An 18243-nucleotide genomic window follows, 5' to 3' on the forward strand; every position below is an offset into this window, starting at 1 on the left:
CCATTCTACCGTTGTGCCGGGGAAAACGTATTCTTTTCATCGGAAAAAAGTCGCAAATACGGGAGGAGAGAGAGAAAGAGATATAGGGGAAAAAAAGTACTAGCAGTAATTTCAATAACATCGATGCAAGATTGTTATGAATTTTCATTGAATCCCGTTGGGGAGAGAGTCCGTTACAATAACGCATCGCATGTTTGTCTCACGCGAATAAAATGACGAATGAACGACAATGTTACGTGTGACAAAATTTCAAATCCCGGATTTTTCCGCCGAAAAATAATACAAATTCTCGTTAAAAAGAAAAATGCATTTTCATCATTTTTTATCGGAAGGTTTCGACAAAGTAATCTCTCAAAGCGATCAGCGGAGTTTTTCCACCTGTTGTCAAAGCATATTACGAAAATTGCAGTAGAGATGATGCCTCCGCTATACAAAAAACACAAAGCAGCAAGCACAATGTGGCATAATGTATCGCTAATCCAAACAATATCATCACGAATTTTCATTAATTTTAGCTTCAATGCACTATGCGCGCGAGCATCATTATTTTCACGAAAATGTGATACAGTGTGTTATAACAATATTAATTAAGCTTGTATTACGGCATACGGTTATATCATTTTTGCTTCTTCATTTACATAGAGAAGATTAACTCTTGCTATAAAACACGAAAATGAAAATATAATCTAAAGCATATAAAATAATAAATGATATCGATTTGATATTCATATATTCAACAATCGATCTTTATAATTAATAATTGCGACACGCTCTTCTTTACAAAGACTTGTATGTTTGTTTTAAAATCCAACAAACAACTGCGATCTGTGTATTTAATTAATTTTTTTAAATCATACTTCGCAAAAAGAAAAAAATCCGATAAATTCCATCGCAGTCAATTATTTTTTAATTCACTTTATTTATTATCAAAGGATGAATATTATCAAAGTTGTATTCATCCCGCGTTTATGCTTTTTATGTACGTCGAATGTGCGCGTCGATTTTACATTCGTTCGATGATTTCAGATTTTGCATTAATTAAAAACTTATTGTGTATGTCAATTTTACATTTCGTGATTTCAATTTGTCGCAGTTTGCACGTTTGTAACTCGCCGCAATAACTGTTTGTTGCTTCGCTACGATAGTTCAATCACCTCACTTCTCATAGCAGCAGCAGCAGCAGCCATGACAAGTAATAACTCAAAGTGCATTACACCTTGGGACGCGCAATTACGGGCAATTACTCCTTGAAGTAACCCGGCAAGCTGCTACCAAACATTACCGGATGCGAGTAGCAGAGGTGAGCACTCGACCATCGATGCCTATGGCAGCTGCCAACATTTAGTCAGATATGAACCAGAAGAAACTCATTCGCCGCACAAACAGGGGTGGAGTTGCCTGGAGTTAAATTCGAAATTCTAGGAAACCCCCGATAGCTCAAGGATTAGTATATTTTGGAAATTTTTTAATTATCCCCAATATTATAGATGTGAGAAAATGTTTTGTCCGCTGATACGTTTCGTATTATTTGAATAATAAATTTCTTTGTACCTTTATACATGACATCCGAAATTACTTGAAATTATTTCAACCTTAGATTATATCTTGTGTCAAGTGCGCCTAAAAATATCTAACGTAATTTCTTTTCTTATCGAAAAATATCTCATCATTTTTTCTCTTTTTCTGTCGTAGAACATCCGCGCAAATTCTTATAAATATACAAGAGATCTTACAAATTCTTCCCGATAATAATCTGTCGTAAAGTCCGCCCCTGTGCACGAGAGCTCATCGGACGATACGACGAGCGTTCACCGGGAAGCACGACAACTTTGTACTAGTTTTTCCAAGTCGATCTGCCGACATTATTATGTTTTCTCAGTAGGGGTAATTAGGGTGGACATCGGGAGAGCGCATACCGGGCACGAGGAAATTACCCGAGTTTACGACCAACGTCGGGATCGACGATGTTGCCAATGACGCGAGACTTTTGTGGCGGATGGAAGGCATATCGAGAAAAATGTACAGCGTGGCCACCAACGTGCATCAATCTTTCATGACAGATTCTTCGACGATATCGGAGTTGATTTTCTCGTAACGAAAATACTGCGGCATCAATCATTTTCGAGTTATTAGCATGGGAACGTGAATAGGTTTTCAGGAATTAAGCTTCTTTCTCGAGTACTTAATTTCCAAGTATTTATTATTCGAAGCTAAAAATCTCTCGCGGTCACGCGCTGAAAGGTGACGTCATATAAAATAATTATAAAATAATCGTGAATCAAAAATAATATAAAATAATTATAAATAAAAAAATTATATAAAATAATTATGAATAAAATTTTTCATTCTTTCAATTTTCTTTTTTTAGATAAGATATACCATATAAGATATATTTGGAGTACGCTTGCAATAGTTGATAATATTTTAAGATATTTAATTGAAAACTGAATTTGAAGATATTTAATTGAAAACTGAAAGACTGACGATGCATACTTGGGGAAAATAATAAACAAAAAGCCGGATAATTAAATCACTGTTATTTTACTGAAATTCCTCCTCGCGGATTCATTCGCGATTGCGACCATTGCCACATGTAATTTATCACGCAATCACATTGCATGTCGCCGTCGTGGGATCGAAATGTTATTTATCTTAATGTTTTTCGTTATTTATATATCAGCATCTACGGTTCGCGCAGCGTCACATCGGTAGCGGTATAATTACTGCGTCGGATTAAATACGGGGGAAATTGCGAAGCTCCTTTTGATACTCCCCCGATGCTATTTCCCAGCGTGTCGATGTACCTTGCACATGTAAATGCACTCCCGCGGCGAGATTGGATGCCTCAAGGCGAATAAAATTATGCGAGTAGAATATTACGACTTATCCCTTTCATCTCTCGATAGGCGTTGAATAAATTTCTTTCGCGATAATTATATTTTAAGACAAAAAAGTCCTCGTAACAATAAGATCGGAATGTTCTTTCATCGCGCGAATATAAAGAATTATTTTCACGGGCAATCATTACGAGTGCGCGACTTGTGTGACTATTATTAGCACCTGCGGAAAATATTCTTGCTTACACACGTTATTTTTCCAGAAAGGAAAATTAATTTTTTCGAATGCAATCTGGCTCCTCTCGAACCAACCCGGCCAACGCGATACGTATATAATAACTGACGACGTAAATCCATCCGTTCACGCTTCCGGCCAGTAACTTCATCGAAGGCGACAGCGACGTATCCGCTTCGGCATGAGATGAAAGAGAGAGAGAGAGAGAGAGAAAGGACGAGATATTAGAGCAGGTGCTTGGTCGCATATGCGACATCCAATAAAGCAGGACAGTCCTCATATCGAAGTGCGGCAGCCAGGAGTTGCCAGCGGGACGTAATTTAACAATGACAACGACAAAACTGCAGCATCGCGTCTTTATTTCCGAGGGCTCGGACGGGGGTGGGAAAACTGAGAGGCGCCATCGCCACCGATTGGAATTATCTTTTCAATTGGCTCGTGACAAATGGCTACATGTTGTATTACAACACATTACAATCGGTTACATGCTCGCGTGTGTCGTCGCGAGTGCCGGATCGAGTTAATCGACTCTCTCGATGATCCTTCGTTGATGTCTCTCGAGAGATTTATCGTTTAACGGGCGATCGCGAAACGCACACAAACGTGACGTTCGATAGCTCGCATAGTTTCCCCCGAGTGATGGATCGCCGTTTTAAGATTGTGGCTTTTGCTACTGCTACCTTATTCATTGGCCCTCTATTCACTCTTACGATACTGTCATATTTCTCTTGTTGGACAATAGTGGTTCCTTCTATCAAATCCCTTATCTCAGACATTACATTGGCTACTCATATATCATAAAGATTTTCAATTATCCATTAATTGCTTACAAATATGAAGATCTATTAAGACACTTTTATCGACTAATATATTTTCAGTTTTTTCGCTTCAGTTGCGTATCACATATCAATTAAATATCATTACATTTGATTATGATTGTAATGCATTTCTCTGAAAATTTGCTTTTTAAATAATAAGAATGTAAATGACATACGGGCGAAAGAAAATATCGAAATATACTTTCAATATATATCCTTGCAAACATTTAAAAAATATTTTATATTCCTTCTTATCGAGTTTTAATAAACGACACGATGGTATTATACAACATATGTTCACGAATTATTTTTTGCATATCTAAACAATTTAATTGAAAAATTGTGAGACCTGTCAGCGTAATAATAAATGCGTAGGGAAAGGCTAATGCACGGAACTTGCTACAATGTGCAGTCTAACGAACGATTTTCATCGAGATGCAGACGCTCGCAACTAAAGATCGTTTAAAGATTCTCCTCCGTCATGGCGCAAGATGAGCCAAACATTTTGGCACAACTCAGTAATGGCATTGCATCAATACTGTTTCATGTTGCCAAGAAATTCTTGCGCAAGATATCAAGGATCTAGCACGAGGTCATGTCGGCGAAGGGCGTGGAATTTTCTAAGAGGGATGATATATAGAACCAGTCAAGTCGGGACGTCCATATAAGATCCATTCGACAGAAAGTAAGTGGGGAAAAAATCACTTTCAAATGATCTGAGAGTAAGGAAAAGAAAGAGAAGGAAGAAAAAATACGAGCGAAATTGAATTGAATAAACGAAAACAATTTGGGAAAAATTTCGAATAATCGAGAATTCTAATAGAAACAATTAAAATTGATTGTTTCATTTATATTAGTGATCTATAATATATTATCTATAACATATAATATATAATATAACTATGCATATATACACACATATGGTATATAAAATAATTTAAAAAATATTTATCGAAGAAAAATATATAAAAGTTTCCTGAAATTGTTGAAGGGATTTTATAAAAAATATTTATCGAAGAAAAATATATAAAAGTTTCCTGAAATTGTTGAAGGGATTTTATAATCTAGCTTTTTAAATTAAATAAATCACTACATATATATATTAAACTATATATGTATAATTCTTAGGATTTAATATATTTTTTTCTAAAAAATTATAAAACTTAAAAAAAGAATCTTTTTATATATTTCAATATTTGTGCATTTACATACATATAAAAATTGAAAGAAAATTTACAAATTATAACAGGAAAAACATTTTTATTACTTTACGTAATATAATTAAATTTTTGTGATAAACAGAAAAGTTTCTTTTTCTTGGCAGTAATTAAGCAAGAGACATACATAATGTTACTGCAGAGGTTTCCTTTTTTCACGGTGGAAGGTCGGCTCTAAAGAGAAAGGGAACGAGTTCCGAGACCGCTAAAGTGACGCGAGATAATAGATGTAAGGCAGGAAAAAGCCGAACAAGGATGGAAATCCGGCCGGGCGGCCGCGACCGAATGAGAATCCAGGAAAATCCGTCCACTCACTCTGGTGGTACGATTAATCAAAGCCACGCGACGAAAATGAAGGCCATGCAATTTAGAATGTTCTTATTTTAAAGGTAAATGAAGGTCGTAATTAAATGAAACGAAAGATTTCTTAAATACTGAAATGACGCATGGACATTTTAATATGATAAAGAAAATGTTGAATTGAACATTTTTATCAGAATAATGGCAACTGGTTAAATAAATATATTTCTTTATGAAACTAAAAACAGACAATTAAAAATAGATTATTATATAAATTATTGTCAGAATAGTTGAATACATAAATTTTATTAATATTATTATATAAAATTAATCGTAATTCAATAAAAACTCGGTATTCATCGTGTATTAACTCTAGCCCTATAGTTGCGCAAAAGATGATCTATAGATCTCTCGATCGAAAACAATGGTCGTTAAGATAGATGTTCTCACGACACATGGGAAAAAGAATCGCTTGAGACTCATGATTTTTTAAGATATAATACCTATGGGATCGTTATAAGATTTATAGACATGCATAATGATAACATCCAACGCGATGATGGCAAAGTGTAATGCAAATTTTGTTGTATCAAATGTATGTCGTTACATTTGCATAATTTGTATAAAATATATATTTCAAATCGCCGCCAAAAATACTTTTCGTTATTTTCAAAAATATTTCAAGATTGCATTTATAATTTATATATATATATATATATATATATATATATATATATATATTTATATTCTACATTTACGAATTTATATTCTTTCATTTAGCTTTGATAATTTAAAATGTTCGCGTCCACAGTATCGCAATAATTATTTTTCATTACAACATAATCAAAAGTGAATCTGGTAAAAGCTTCGTTTAAAATATTCGCATTTAAATTCATACTTACACGAAGATGATAATCTGATTCGAACGGGAAAAATCATAGCGACTGGAATCGCTAATGGGGTCCTTAACGAGTTAAAAGCATGCACCCATCACCGCACCGCTCACCTGGCTTGATCTCGCGGGGATAAGCCTGCGCCCGCGATTCATCCGCGACGAGCAGCAGCAACGGCGGCAGCACGAGGACCACCGAGATTCTAACGACGCGCCCCAAGGTCATCTTCTTGGTCCCGGCGCCGATCGAGCTCCGCGTTCTCCGGTACTGTGAAGGGTCCGGGCACGCACTGATCATCGCCGAGGCGAGGCCCTACGGCGCCCGTAGGGGGATCGGGACAATCGACAAATCAGAACCCGTGTCGTGAGAGACGCGAGTGATGACCCTCCCAGATCTCCGCACCAGAGGTCACGCGTTGGTTGCACCTGCGACCTCGAGACCTCTAAAGTCGCCGGCGGCGACGACAGCGAGATTTGACGGTGTCTGTATCGGCCGTGTACTCTCGGTGCAAAGCGAGTATTCGCGGCAACCGGGCCGGACGAGTGAGCGAAGATCGAGTGAGTGAGGATGGACTGACAGACGTGCGGGCGTACGCACGAATCAATGAAGTGAGTGGTACTTATCCGTATAGGAGCCCTCACCTTACCCAACTCGGACCACCTCGCCACCTCACCCCGCTCCTCTTCTCTTCTCACGCACGCACGCCTCTCTTACGCTTCTCGTGCCCGGCTCTCTTCTCCATCGTCTCTCTTCCTACTCTTCTTCTTTTTTCCGTCTTATTCTTCCCTATCCTTCTCCTACTACCGCTCATCTCCTCCTCCTCCTCCACCTTGTCCTTCTCCTCCTTCTCCTCCATCGTCGTTTCCTCCGCGTCTCTTATTCCTCACCTCCTTCGCTTTCATCTCCCTTTCTTGCCTTACATTCGATTTACCGTTAATTGGCGAATATTTTACGAAAAATTTCACTTCTAACGCATCCGTTTGATCGGATAATTCACAATGTCCTGAATGATTTCACTTTTCGAAATAATGTAATTAAACATTCACTTTTAATTGGGAAGATTAATTGACGTCTGAAGAACTTAAGAAGCATATTTGTATTAGATTCGCGCACGATTATTTCCCCCTTTAATATTTTGTATCGTTTATATAATGTCAAACTCTATATCGTAATTATGCATTGAATCGTTAGCCTCTTTCCCTCTCATTCCTCCGCAGTCTCCTTATTTCGTCAAGTTACATAGATTGCACGGACTATCAACGGAAAGTTTTCGTAAAAGCGCAACACAAAGAGTTCCAATCTCGACAGCTTCTGCACAGTCGCCTTGACACCCACTTTTATCGCGAGTCAAGAATCTTAAGAGTAATTAGCAAACTTCTCGGGCGACAAAGAGTGCAACATTATACAATATTAATCCTGCAGTGCACAATTTGATTATTATCTTTTAAATAGCACATTTATGTGTATACGTGCAAAAATGATGCATGATATTAAACGTTGATGAAAATACGATGCATCCTTTTTTAAAAAAGAATTTAAATTAAATTTATTTTGAGTTATTTTTATTTGATTTGATTTTTATTTTGTTTTATTTTATTTTTATTTCTTTGAGTTAATTTCATTTTATTTGATACCATGTATTATACATAGCTACAGTTAACGGATACGCAATATTATATTCTTTTGTCATAAATAATTTTTGAAATAGAAGACTAATGTACAAATAATAAAGAAATATACATCATTAATTAAAAAAATAAACTGCGTACATATCTTATGCCGAAAGAAATTTCTTAAAGATACATTTAAGCTTACAAATTAACTCGCTACTTTTTTAATTGCTTCTGCATTTCTCGAATACGTTCAACTTTATTCATATTTACATGATATACATACATCAAAGAAGACTTTTTATATTTTTACAAAAATATAAAATATGTAATACAAAAAAGAGAAAAAGAAATATACAAATATATGTACATATTTACAAGCATGCATATTTCATTTTAAGATAAGTATTTTAATTATCATTAAAAAAAAAATAGTAGAAGAAAATTTAACGATGGTAAAAAAGTTGAGAGATTTTACGGTGAATTTTCTGCAGAAATAAGTCCTCAGAGGGGAATTGGTTAATTATAACTCAAAGAAAAAATTTAAAGGAGGACGCAGTGTATTTTTGGATACTAGCAGGTAGTGTTCTTTCGCACATTTTGCCTTTTTATTCCGGCTCCCTCGTTTACCCACCTATCTCCATCGCGTTGTGTTTCTTAGCATCCGCCGCGAGATATGTTCCCACACATTTAAACCCCACCGGCCACCTCTGTTTATCCGGTATCTCTCCGGTATAGAATCGCGCCGGGTAATCCTTCGCGTGCAAACATCCTCGCTCCATTCGTGCCACGGCTCTCGCACGTGCGGACGACACGCGATAATTTTATTCCGGCGCTACCTCTAAATAGCTTCGTTATTTTTGTCCCTCGAAACGAAAACAACATCTCGTGCCGTTCCATCTCTTCACGATCTCCGCCACCTTGTTCCCGTCCTCGCGCAACCGAGATTTTCCTCTTCGCGGATTTATTGAAATTTTACCGGGAAAGAACGAGGGACCAAGTTCTTCTTCTCTTCTCCCGTCGTCTTTTCCCGTCCGCTTTGTCTTTTCCATGATGCAAACGCAAACCCGAGACGTCGCCTTTGTCACTTATTTCCCGCTTTTCTCGGCACAATTCCCGCAAAACGTCGCCGTCTGTCCTTTCGACGCAAAGATCTCGGATTCATTTTCCACTACTTAATTTATATAAGTATTCCTTCCTCTTTCCTAAACATTGCGCGATATTTTTTGTAATTATGCCACTGTAGCCATTAAAACTATTAGAAATGTAAAAACATGGATTATTCTTCTGAGATTAAATGAAGCGCAGTAATCGCAATCTTTAAATCAACGCAACAATTTTTCAATATAATGGAATTAAATATAATAATATAACATATAGCTAAGAGGGAGTCAATACTGGAGAGAGATAGAAGAAAGGACATGCAGAATAGGTGGACGCGAAGAGGAGAGCCTAACCCATGTGTTAAAAGAATGTGAGGCGACAGGGGATAAAATACAAAGTGAAGATTTGCTAAGCGAGGAAAGTAGAGGATTAGAAATAATGAGAACAAGAAAGGAGAAAGAAGCAGAAAAAAAAGAAAAGAACAAACATAAGGAAGCGCAAAAGAAGTTCGAACTAAAGGGAAATTTGACAGGCGGAAATTTGAGACTGAAATTTATAGAGTTATGTAGTTAAAAGATTTGAAGTTTTCAAGTTTGTAAGTTTTTGAATTTTTAGAGCTTTTGAGTTTTTAAGTTTTTAAGTTTTTAAGTTTTTAAGTTTTCAAGTTTTAAAATTTTAAGTTTCAAGATTTTAAAGATTTTAAAGACCTAAAGTAATAAAGACTTTGAGTTTATATACTCCTGGACAAAATTGAGGCATAATTTTTTGTCACGTTTTCTTTAAAAGATGATATTTAAATTTTAATGAAAAAAAAAGTGAAAAAAAATTATGCGTTAATTTTGTCGAGAAGTACAGTTTAATTACATTGTAAAATTGGTATAAATACTATAAAGATTGATGTATTGAACAGGAAGTCTATCCTAAGCCGAAAGCAAGGATTAGATATAAATAATTAATATAATAATAATATAACATATAACTAATTAGAAAAATTATTTACAAAAAATAGATATCGATAAATAAAATAAGAAGGCAAAGCGCTTGAAACATCAATTCGCATATCTAGTGTGTCGATTATATTTTCTGAGGACTCCTCCCCGTAATGGATGTCGCAATATTTTACACGTGCATTGGCTCTCGGCCAAATATAAGTGTATTCGACGTTTTCCTCTTGGCTGCAATACCGCGACAAACTACATTGCGTTGTAAAGGCCGCACTGTCAGCCGTAAAACTTTTCGCGCGAGGCATTCGCGAAATATCGATTCCTGCTGAAAGCAGTTTGGACGCAGCTGAGACCATCACGGGGACGCGGATACATTTTTCCGGCGAACGCGGCGGCGCACGCATTTTCACAAATTTTCTATAATGGATAGCACAATGCATCGAAATGGCGCGCCAGTGCTTTTTCCTCGCGTGTCAGGAAAAGCTATTGTGAATAAAATGCATTAACTAGAATCGCTTCCACATGGCTTTTCGTTTACTCGCTGGGCCGAAACAGATCACTTCTAACAGTACGAGAGTCCAACGGTCCGTTCGAAGCGGGCAACTGGTGGTTGACGATTGAAAATAAAGGCGTATTGTCATTAATTTATCGGAGGAAAAATTATCAAGAGCATGTCTACTTCTTTCATTATGTAACTTGAATGAAATATTTTACAAAATCAACACTCGTTTATCCGAAAGAGAAATTTTAAAAGTGCCTTGAATATATAAATATGCAAAATAAATGTTTGTGCACAAAAAACTTACAGAATATTATGATAGTCGTAAAAATTTTAAAAATTATAATAATTGTACAAATATGTCATGTATATAGAGAAAATATAAATAATTTTTTTTTTTCACTTTTACTTTAGATATTAAAATTTTTGTATAAAGTTTCATATGATATTCAACTCCACAGAAAATTTGTTTACAACAATTAATGATATTTATATAAATTAATTCAACAGGGCAATATTATTTTATATTAAAACTGATCAATAAAATAAATGTCTCTCGTAATTTGTCATTCCAAAGAAGTATCATGGAAAATACATAAAAAATTATTAAATTTTTAATATCGCTTACTACTTTAATTAAAAGAAAAATAAATAAATATGAGATCTGCAAAAATGTATTAAAAATCGCTTTCATAATAGGCGAGCATTACGTGAACAATTGTGACGCGAACACTCGCACATAGAATGACCCACGAGAGAAGAACTCGAGACCATAGTACGAGAGAAAAGCGTACCATAGACAAGTCTATCCATCTTGCTCGCCTGACAAATCTGGGGAAATGGAGTCTCGAACGCACGAAGCCTCTCATAGGGTTTAATAGAAAAAAAAAACACAGTTCACTTGTAATCCTGGGAGCCGCGAGATGCCTGAACGATCTGCTCGCGCAATCACCAGCTCTCGTTGAAAAACAGAGCAACGGACAATTTTATATAAATAATAATATAAATAAGAATATTATAAATACTTTATATACTTTATATAAATAAGAATATTACAATGTTGATCTTCTCTTCTTTTAAATTTCAACTTGTGCTACGAATTAATAATATCGTTAGAGTACAAAATGACGGCAAACATTTATCTCTAAATGTATAGTGGATTAAAATGCACACTCTAGCATTTATATTATAATTATTATGTCTATGGTATACTAATTAAATATATTTTTTGTAGATAATCTTATATACAATTTTATTTATTTTCCCTATATGTACATTATATTTATTTATATGCATGATTATTTGAAGTTTATGTGTTTTTATGATTACTCTTATTTTTGTACAAATATTCATTTTATATTTATGTTCTCAATGTATTCAAAGTGTATGTTTAAACGAGAATAAATGCGAACATTGATCGTTACATCTGTTCGCACCCTTGTACGATTCCTCGGCTTGCAACTGCGTCTACTTATGAGGCTAATTGTGATGTCGAGACGAGAATGAAGAGATCATTACATCGTAGATCATCCATTTATGGCCGCGTAGCTATCTGGTCGTTCGACTTCACATGAAGATAAAGTCGTTTCAAACGAAAGCCGACCTCCCGTGAGTATCGAGTATTTTATAATGAGATGGAGGCTCATTGAGCTTTGATCGAGATTACGATTAATTTTCTCTTCTCCTTCTTTATTTTTCTCTCCGCTTCATTCTTTTTCAGCATTCTACTCTTCTTCTTCAGTGTCATCTCAAGTTGATTTCAAAGTCTTGTTACGAAACATACTAGTTTTTTTGTACAAATATTTTCTCATCTTATATCCTCTCCAAAATGGTCTCCGTATCTAGAAAACTGTATCTTGGAGTCAGTTTTTTTCTTCATTGATACAAAAGAAAGATAAAAACGTGAGATAATAATTAAATTAAATCGATAAAATTACCATTTGATAAATGTTTATTGTGCCCTCTCACATCGATTTTCATCGATCAAACAAGAGACGCGCAGACCTTCTGTAATTGGTTCTGTTCGACGTTCTAGGTCGTTGTTTTCGGAATGTCAAAGATGCGAATAACTTTCGCAATCTCGTCGTCTCCCACCGAAGTAGGTGTCCATTGATCTATGCACGCGGCCTCGAACGAGAATTCATTGACTGAACGAAGAACTTTGGAGAGAGGGAAAGAGAGAGACAGAAAGAGAAAGAGAGAGAGAGAGAGAAACAGCCAAACTCTACGACGAAACGACTGGATTTCCGATTCTGAAATTGCAAACTTCCCACGCTTCTCACAATAGTTGGAAGTCGGCCGACTGATTTTATGCTCCCGCGCGTTTGCGGATAGCACTTTGCTTCATTCTCTCTCTACGTGTCATTAACGTATGGAGTAGTACGCGAAAGAGGAAGTTAGATGAGCGACGTGAATTATTTCGGGAGCCAACTGCTTCGAAGGATCTTGTTAGAAAAAAATGACAAGCGGAGAAACTATATTTTGAACGAAAATCAATAGCATGATGAAAAGTAATAGCAATTAAGGAGCTTATCAAGATAACGTCAATGATTAATAATATTAAGAATATAATAATATGATGTCAAAATAATAATAAAAATAATAATAAAAAAAAATAATGATAAAATGCTAAATTTGATGGAAATTTTGCGGCAAATTTTCTCACTTCGAGATGCATCAAAATAATTGTGTTATACAATTATTATTGTTGAACCGAAATTCATACAAGAGCACAGGTACCATCTTTCCATCGGCGAGTGCAGAGCATGTATCGACGAATGCGCTAATTTCCGTGAATGCACCAGCGCCAGAAAAACGATTTCTTGTCGCGAGATCTGGTAACAGGTGGAGAGGCACGGGGAATTCCGTCGCACATAGTCACGTCGGTGATCACCGCCGACGACGACGCAGGCGGTCGGCTTCTTTCGTATAACTTCTTCGAGGGCGACTTCAGATCCATGTTTCATGAGTTACTTCGCGCAGAGAGGGATAAGGCCGGAGAGGGTTAAGGCCACCGCGGAGCGACAGCCACGTTGGCCACGATCTACGTGGCTCCCAAGACTTACCCTTTCGTGACCGGGGAAAACTGAAAATTTCACGGATTTCTATCGAGACGTCTCCAAATGTGTAGGAAAATCCGTCGTAATACAAGAAAAAAGTATCAATCTCGATGGAATCTTTATATTCGATCAAGTCAAATTTTTCTAATATTGTCAAGATTTGTAAATATCTATAAATAAAATAATATACATGTACATGTAAAAGATAATACAAATACGTATTTAAGAAAAGTGAATAAAACATTGAACAAATATTTTTAACGAATTTTTTTATTCAAGTTGAATTAAGTAATTAAATATGACTGTCACTAATATTGTTAATACCGTCATAATATTAACAACTTATTTTTCGTTATAAAAATTTTAAAGTTATATTCTTTTCTTCAAAAATACAGATTTTTTAATTCTTTCGTTATCATATTTGGTTCATAAAATCATTAAAATTACGTCAAAGTTATCAGCAATGTATATTAAATTGCGATGAAAATGTTAAAGAAATATTAATATAGAATTCAATATATATGTACTTGTATATTATAGAAAAACAGAAAAAATGAAAATTTTGTAATTTTCTCATGATATTTACTTACAAAATAAGATGTGTACGTAATAATTGCGGGTTAGGTGTAGCGGAGGGTAGTATATCTAAATTACATACCTCTAATGTCTACCCATTTAGCGAATTTATCAAGACGAAGTATGGCAAAGTTTAACAGTGCCATGTGACGCCGCGGGATAGTAAAGATTAAGGATGTCGCACACAGTGTCATTCTAAGTGCATGCAGGATTTCAAAGATGATAAACCTCAAAGGAATTTCAAATTAAAGCGAAAGAAAGTCAGACATGCTCTTTAGAATTCGCTCGAAACCCAACGAAACAAAATCATATTTAAGCTCCTGTGAAATTGGGTCGCAGGTAGTTTCGGTTACCTCGCTGAAATACATTTTATATAAAACACCGCCAAGTAAGATCTAAATAAGTAAACAAACATTGAGTATATTTTAAAGTCATTTAAATTGCACAATTCTGCGTAATTAACTTGGAATTATGCTAAGTAGAAACTTCTTGCATGAAAATTCTTCGGTAAAATTTCTTCCGATGCAACGAGTGAAAAGATTTCACTGAATCTCTTTGCCTTTCTAGAAGTAAAACTAAAGACAAATTTTTTTAAATAATGTCCTCGAAAGAACGAAAAATATAGAAATAAAATTTTCAAAAATTAAAGGCTATGGAATACATAATAATTTGTGAAAATCCATACAAAAATTCTCTGTATATGAAATAACGGACCCTTCTCGAGCTATTGAAAATCCGCAAATTTAGGAGGACGCAAATACCCGAAATTTCCGATTCTCCCTATGAATACAAATGTCCACGACGGAGGGATCGTCTAATGTAATATCTCGTGCTTATCTCGCGCGCAATATTCCCGTGTCGTAAGTCTCGTCGGTGTGCGGCGAGCTTTAAGCTCGGCACTTACCGAGGAAAGTACTGCTGCTCTGAATCACTGGCAGCACACGGCGATATTCTTTCTGATCGATGCGCTCGCGACGATACGGCGCCTGCAGTCCGTCCTTTCAGATACACGCCCGGCATTTCGAGCGAAAACCGCATTGATGCGCACCGGAGAAAACCGGGGTAGGACTGATGATGATTGAGCTCTACGCGTCGGGTTGGTCGGATCGATCGATCGAGAAATGGAGATCTCATTGTTTTTACGAGACTAGATCGGATGAGGTGGGACGAGTACTGGGAGAAAATGCGTACATATGAGGGAGATTAAAATCGAAAATTGAAATGCTTCATTAGGACGAATTTTCGACAAATATGTGGAGCAATGTTTTATAATAAAAAGTACCTTTTTTCAATTAAAAATATGTATGGGAAATAATGGCAAGAAAATTCGCGAGATTAGATAGGATGAAAAGATGGAACATTCGTGCAAATATTCCACGCAATTTTGAAAAATCTTTGATACGTTAATTGTCAAAATTAAAAAGATATTGCGATAAATATGTATTAAAAATGAAAATACAGTTAATATCGTGTTGTATTAACAGTAGAATAATAGAAGGAAGGAAAAGAAATAATAAAAATAATGAAACACAGAGAGAATACATGACACATTAAATTTGGTTCTAATCGTTTACTATCCCAGTTTTCCATAATGGATTTCTAGTGTAGCGGATTTAATAGACGTTTTGATACCACATGACATCGACATTGTTCCGCCCGTCAAAATGCTGCAGCAAGAGAAAATGCACCAGCTGCGATATAATAAACTTATGCGCGTACGTTCATAAATATTGACAGCCGGCCGACATAATTATTAATTACCACATAATTACTCGCACATTTTATTGGGGCCAAATTTGCTTTGTGGAAAATAGAATGTGACAAGTGGCTTATGAGCTTGCTGCGTGCATTAAAATTCTTTGACGATATATTATGCGAATTATAATATTGCGATATTATAATAATGGCAATATACTTATGTAACATTGTAATTTTATGCTTCGTATATAGTTGCGAATAATTAAATTAAATCAAAATTAAAACAATCAACGATAAAATGCATTGAGAATTGTAAAATAATTGGGCGAATGCAATTTATCCGCATTTATTAACGGATCTTTAATAATATAATACTGAAATATAAAGTACAAAATTCACGTACTAGTAGTTTAAATAAATATAATTACGATAAACACAAATTTTTCAAGTAAAAATATTGCTTCTAGATATGTTCTAGATATGTTTATGGAAATCTAGTTTAGTTATATTTATATTATATAATCTTTTATATTTAAGTATACATTTACTTTTCTCCAAAATAAAGATTTCATTAAAAATGTTAAAATTATATAATACTAAATAAATATTGGTTAATAAATATGATATATAACTGTATCGTATTTACCAAATTTATTAAATAATGTTTACGCAGAGCATCATAATTTTGATATTTTTAATGAAATCTTTGTTTTAAAGGAAGGTAAATGTGTATTTATTAAATATAGAAAATTATATGATAAATATGTAAAACTAAATTTCTATAAATGATATATATAAAGATAACATTATTACTTGAGGAATTTAATGTAATCTTACTTATTTAAACTGGAACTACAAGAATTTTTTCTATATTTTATATTATTAACTTCTATATTTTATATCATTAACTTCTACATTTTATTACTAGCTTCTACATTTTATTATTAGCTTTCTACTTTAATCATTCTAATTGATCGAACTATTCTAAAATCACAAAATATAACTTTTATAAGTTCCTCGCATTCCATAATTATTGGTTTTTTATATTTCATTTACATTTTATTTCATTTCATTAATGTTTCATTGCTTTACTACAATTTACAATTATTTCAAGTTTCAAATTTATTGTCAAAGAGAAATGCAAATAAACTATTTTCCAATTAATTTCACGATTATTGAATATGTAATGGAAACTACAAATTATTTGAAAATATATATCAGTATATAATGAAAAAATAGAAATTAAAATGTAAAGAGAGCTTTTCTTGCAGCATAAATTGCAAGAAGACATCATTTAAAATGAGAAGGATAAATTATAATATATAAAATCTCTTTTCAATACAATAAAGTCTCTTAAAATTTTAACAGCGGTAGAAAATTGTCAATTTATATAACATGCAGATATTGCCACAAAAATGATTTATTATTATTTACGATATTCACAATATAATTTATAAAAAAATATGTAACCGAAAAATATATTAGAGCTGTATAAACAGCGCGTAGATAAATTTGTTCGCTTTTTAAAGATAAGTTAGATAAATAAAAAGATTATGAAAAAGAGATTAGGATGCTGGAACGAGACATGATTAAACGGCCGGAACATCGTCGTCTCTACAATACGTGGACGGAAACTACGAGGTAGATTTGAACGGAAATTCGCATTAATCCGCGACATCGTGTACTTTTCGTTTGCCGCCGCCTCCCTCGTCGGTCCACTATCCGCTTTTCGCTTCATTTCTCCGGCTCGCGTTATGATACGGCAGTATTTACCGAGATGGCATATGGCCAAGCGGAAAGGGGAAGCAGGGGTGGTTACTACTTGGCCATTTTTGCCCGATGCGCCACGACTGGACATCGGAAACGCGAAAAGCTATCGTACATCTCCCAGTTTAAATGGTACATATAACTCTAAATGCGACTTCGACGCAATTCTCTTCTCGCTTGTACGTATATAACTCGCGCGATTAAATTCTGCGGAAAATAATTTACCTTGCACGTGTCTCGCCATCGTTGCACCATTCCTCGATTCGTTCAATTGGAAAAAGTCTGCGTTTCTGCGACCAACAATGAGGACTTGCTCTTTTATTTCGCCATTTTTTCGAGTATTTTTTTTTTACCCAAGATTGCATCCGTCACTTTTATCAGCTGACATTAACTATAACAGAAAAAAATTACAATGTCTCATTCGCAAAGAGAGTGCTGGATAAATTGTTATTTTGTTATCAGTTTATACATGTTTACTATTTCATACATCGCCATTATAATTTATACAAGTTTATAAATACTGTAATATTTGAAGCGCAAATATTTACTAATGATGTGTATAAAATATCGTATTTTCCGTAATTTTAATCTTTTACATCTATTTATTTATCGTAGAAAATATATTAGTTAAACAAAAACGATCAACAACGTACTTTTGCGCTATTAAATGTCATGCAAAGTGCTGA

The 18243-nt window shown here is 34.7% G+C and overlaps 1 protein-coding gene across 4 annotated transcripts in view; it reads right to left on the minus strand.

Moving 5' to 3' along the window:
* Positions 1–18243, minus strand: part of LOC105252197 — a 46933-nt gene that overhangs the window by 28242 nt on the left and 448 nt on the right. For 3 of the 4 annotated variants that reach the window (XM_025407837.1, XM_025407838.1, XM_025407839.1), the window contains exon 2: positions 17783–17948. In XM_025407837.1, the coding sequence (XP_025263622.1) occupies positions 17783–17801 (19 nt within the window). In that variant the 5' untranslated portion in view covers positions 17802–17948. Of the gene's footprint in view, positions 1–6413; positions 7089–17782; positions 17949–18243 lie in introns of those variants that run through there. The other variant, XM_025407836.1, reaches the window with a different exon arrangement.

This window comes from Camponotus floridanus, unplaced genomic scaffold, assembly GCF_003227725.1.
Source record: "Camponotus floridanus strain SB8 unplaced genomic scaffold, Cflo_v7.5 scaffold19, whole genome shotgun sequence".
Classification (NCBI taxonomy): Eukaryota; Metazoa; Arthropoda; class Insecta; order Hymenoptera; family Formicidae; genus Camponotus; species Camponotus floridanus.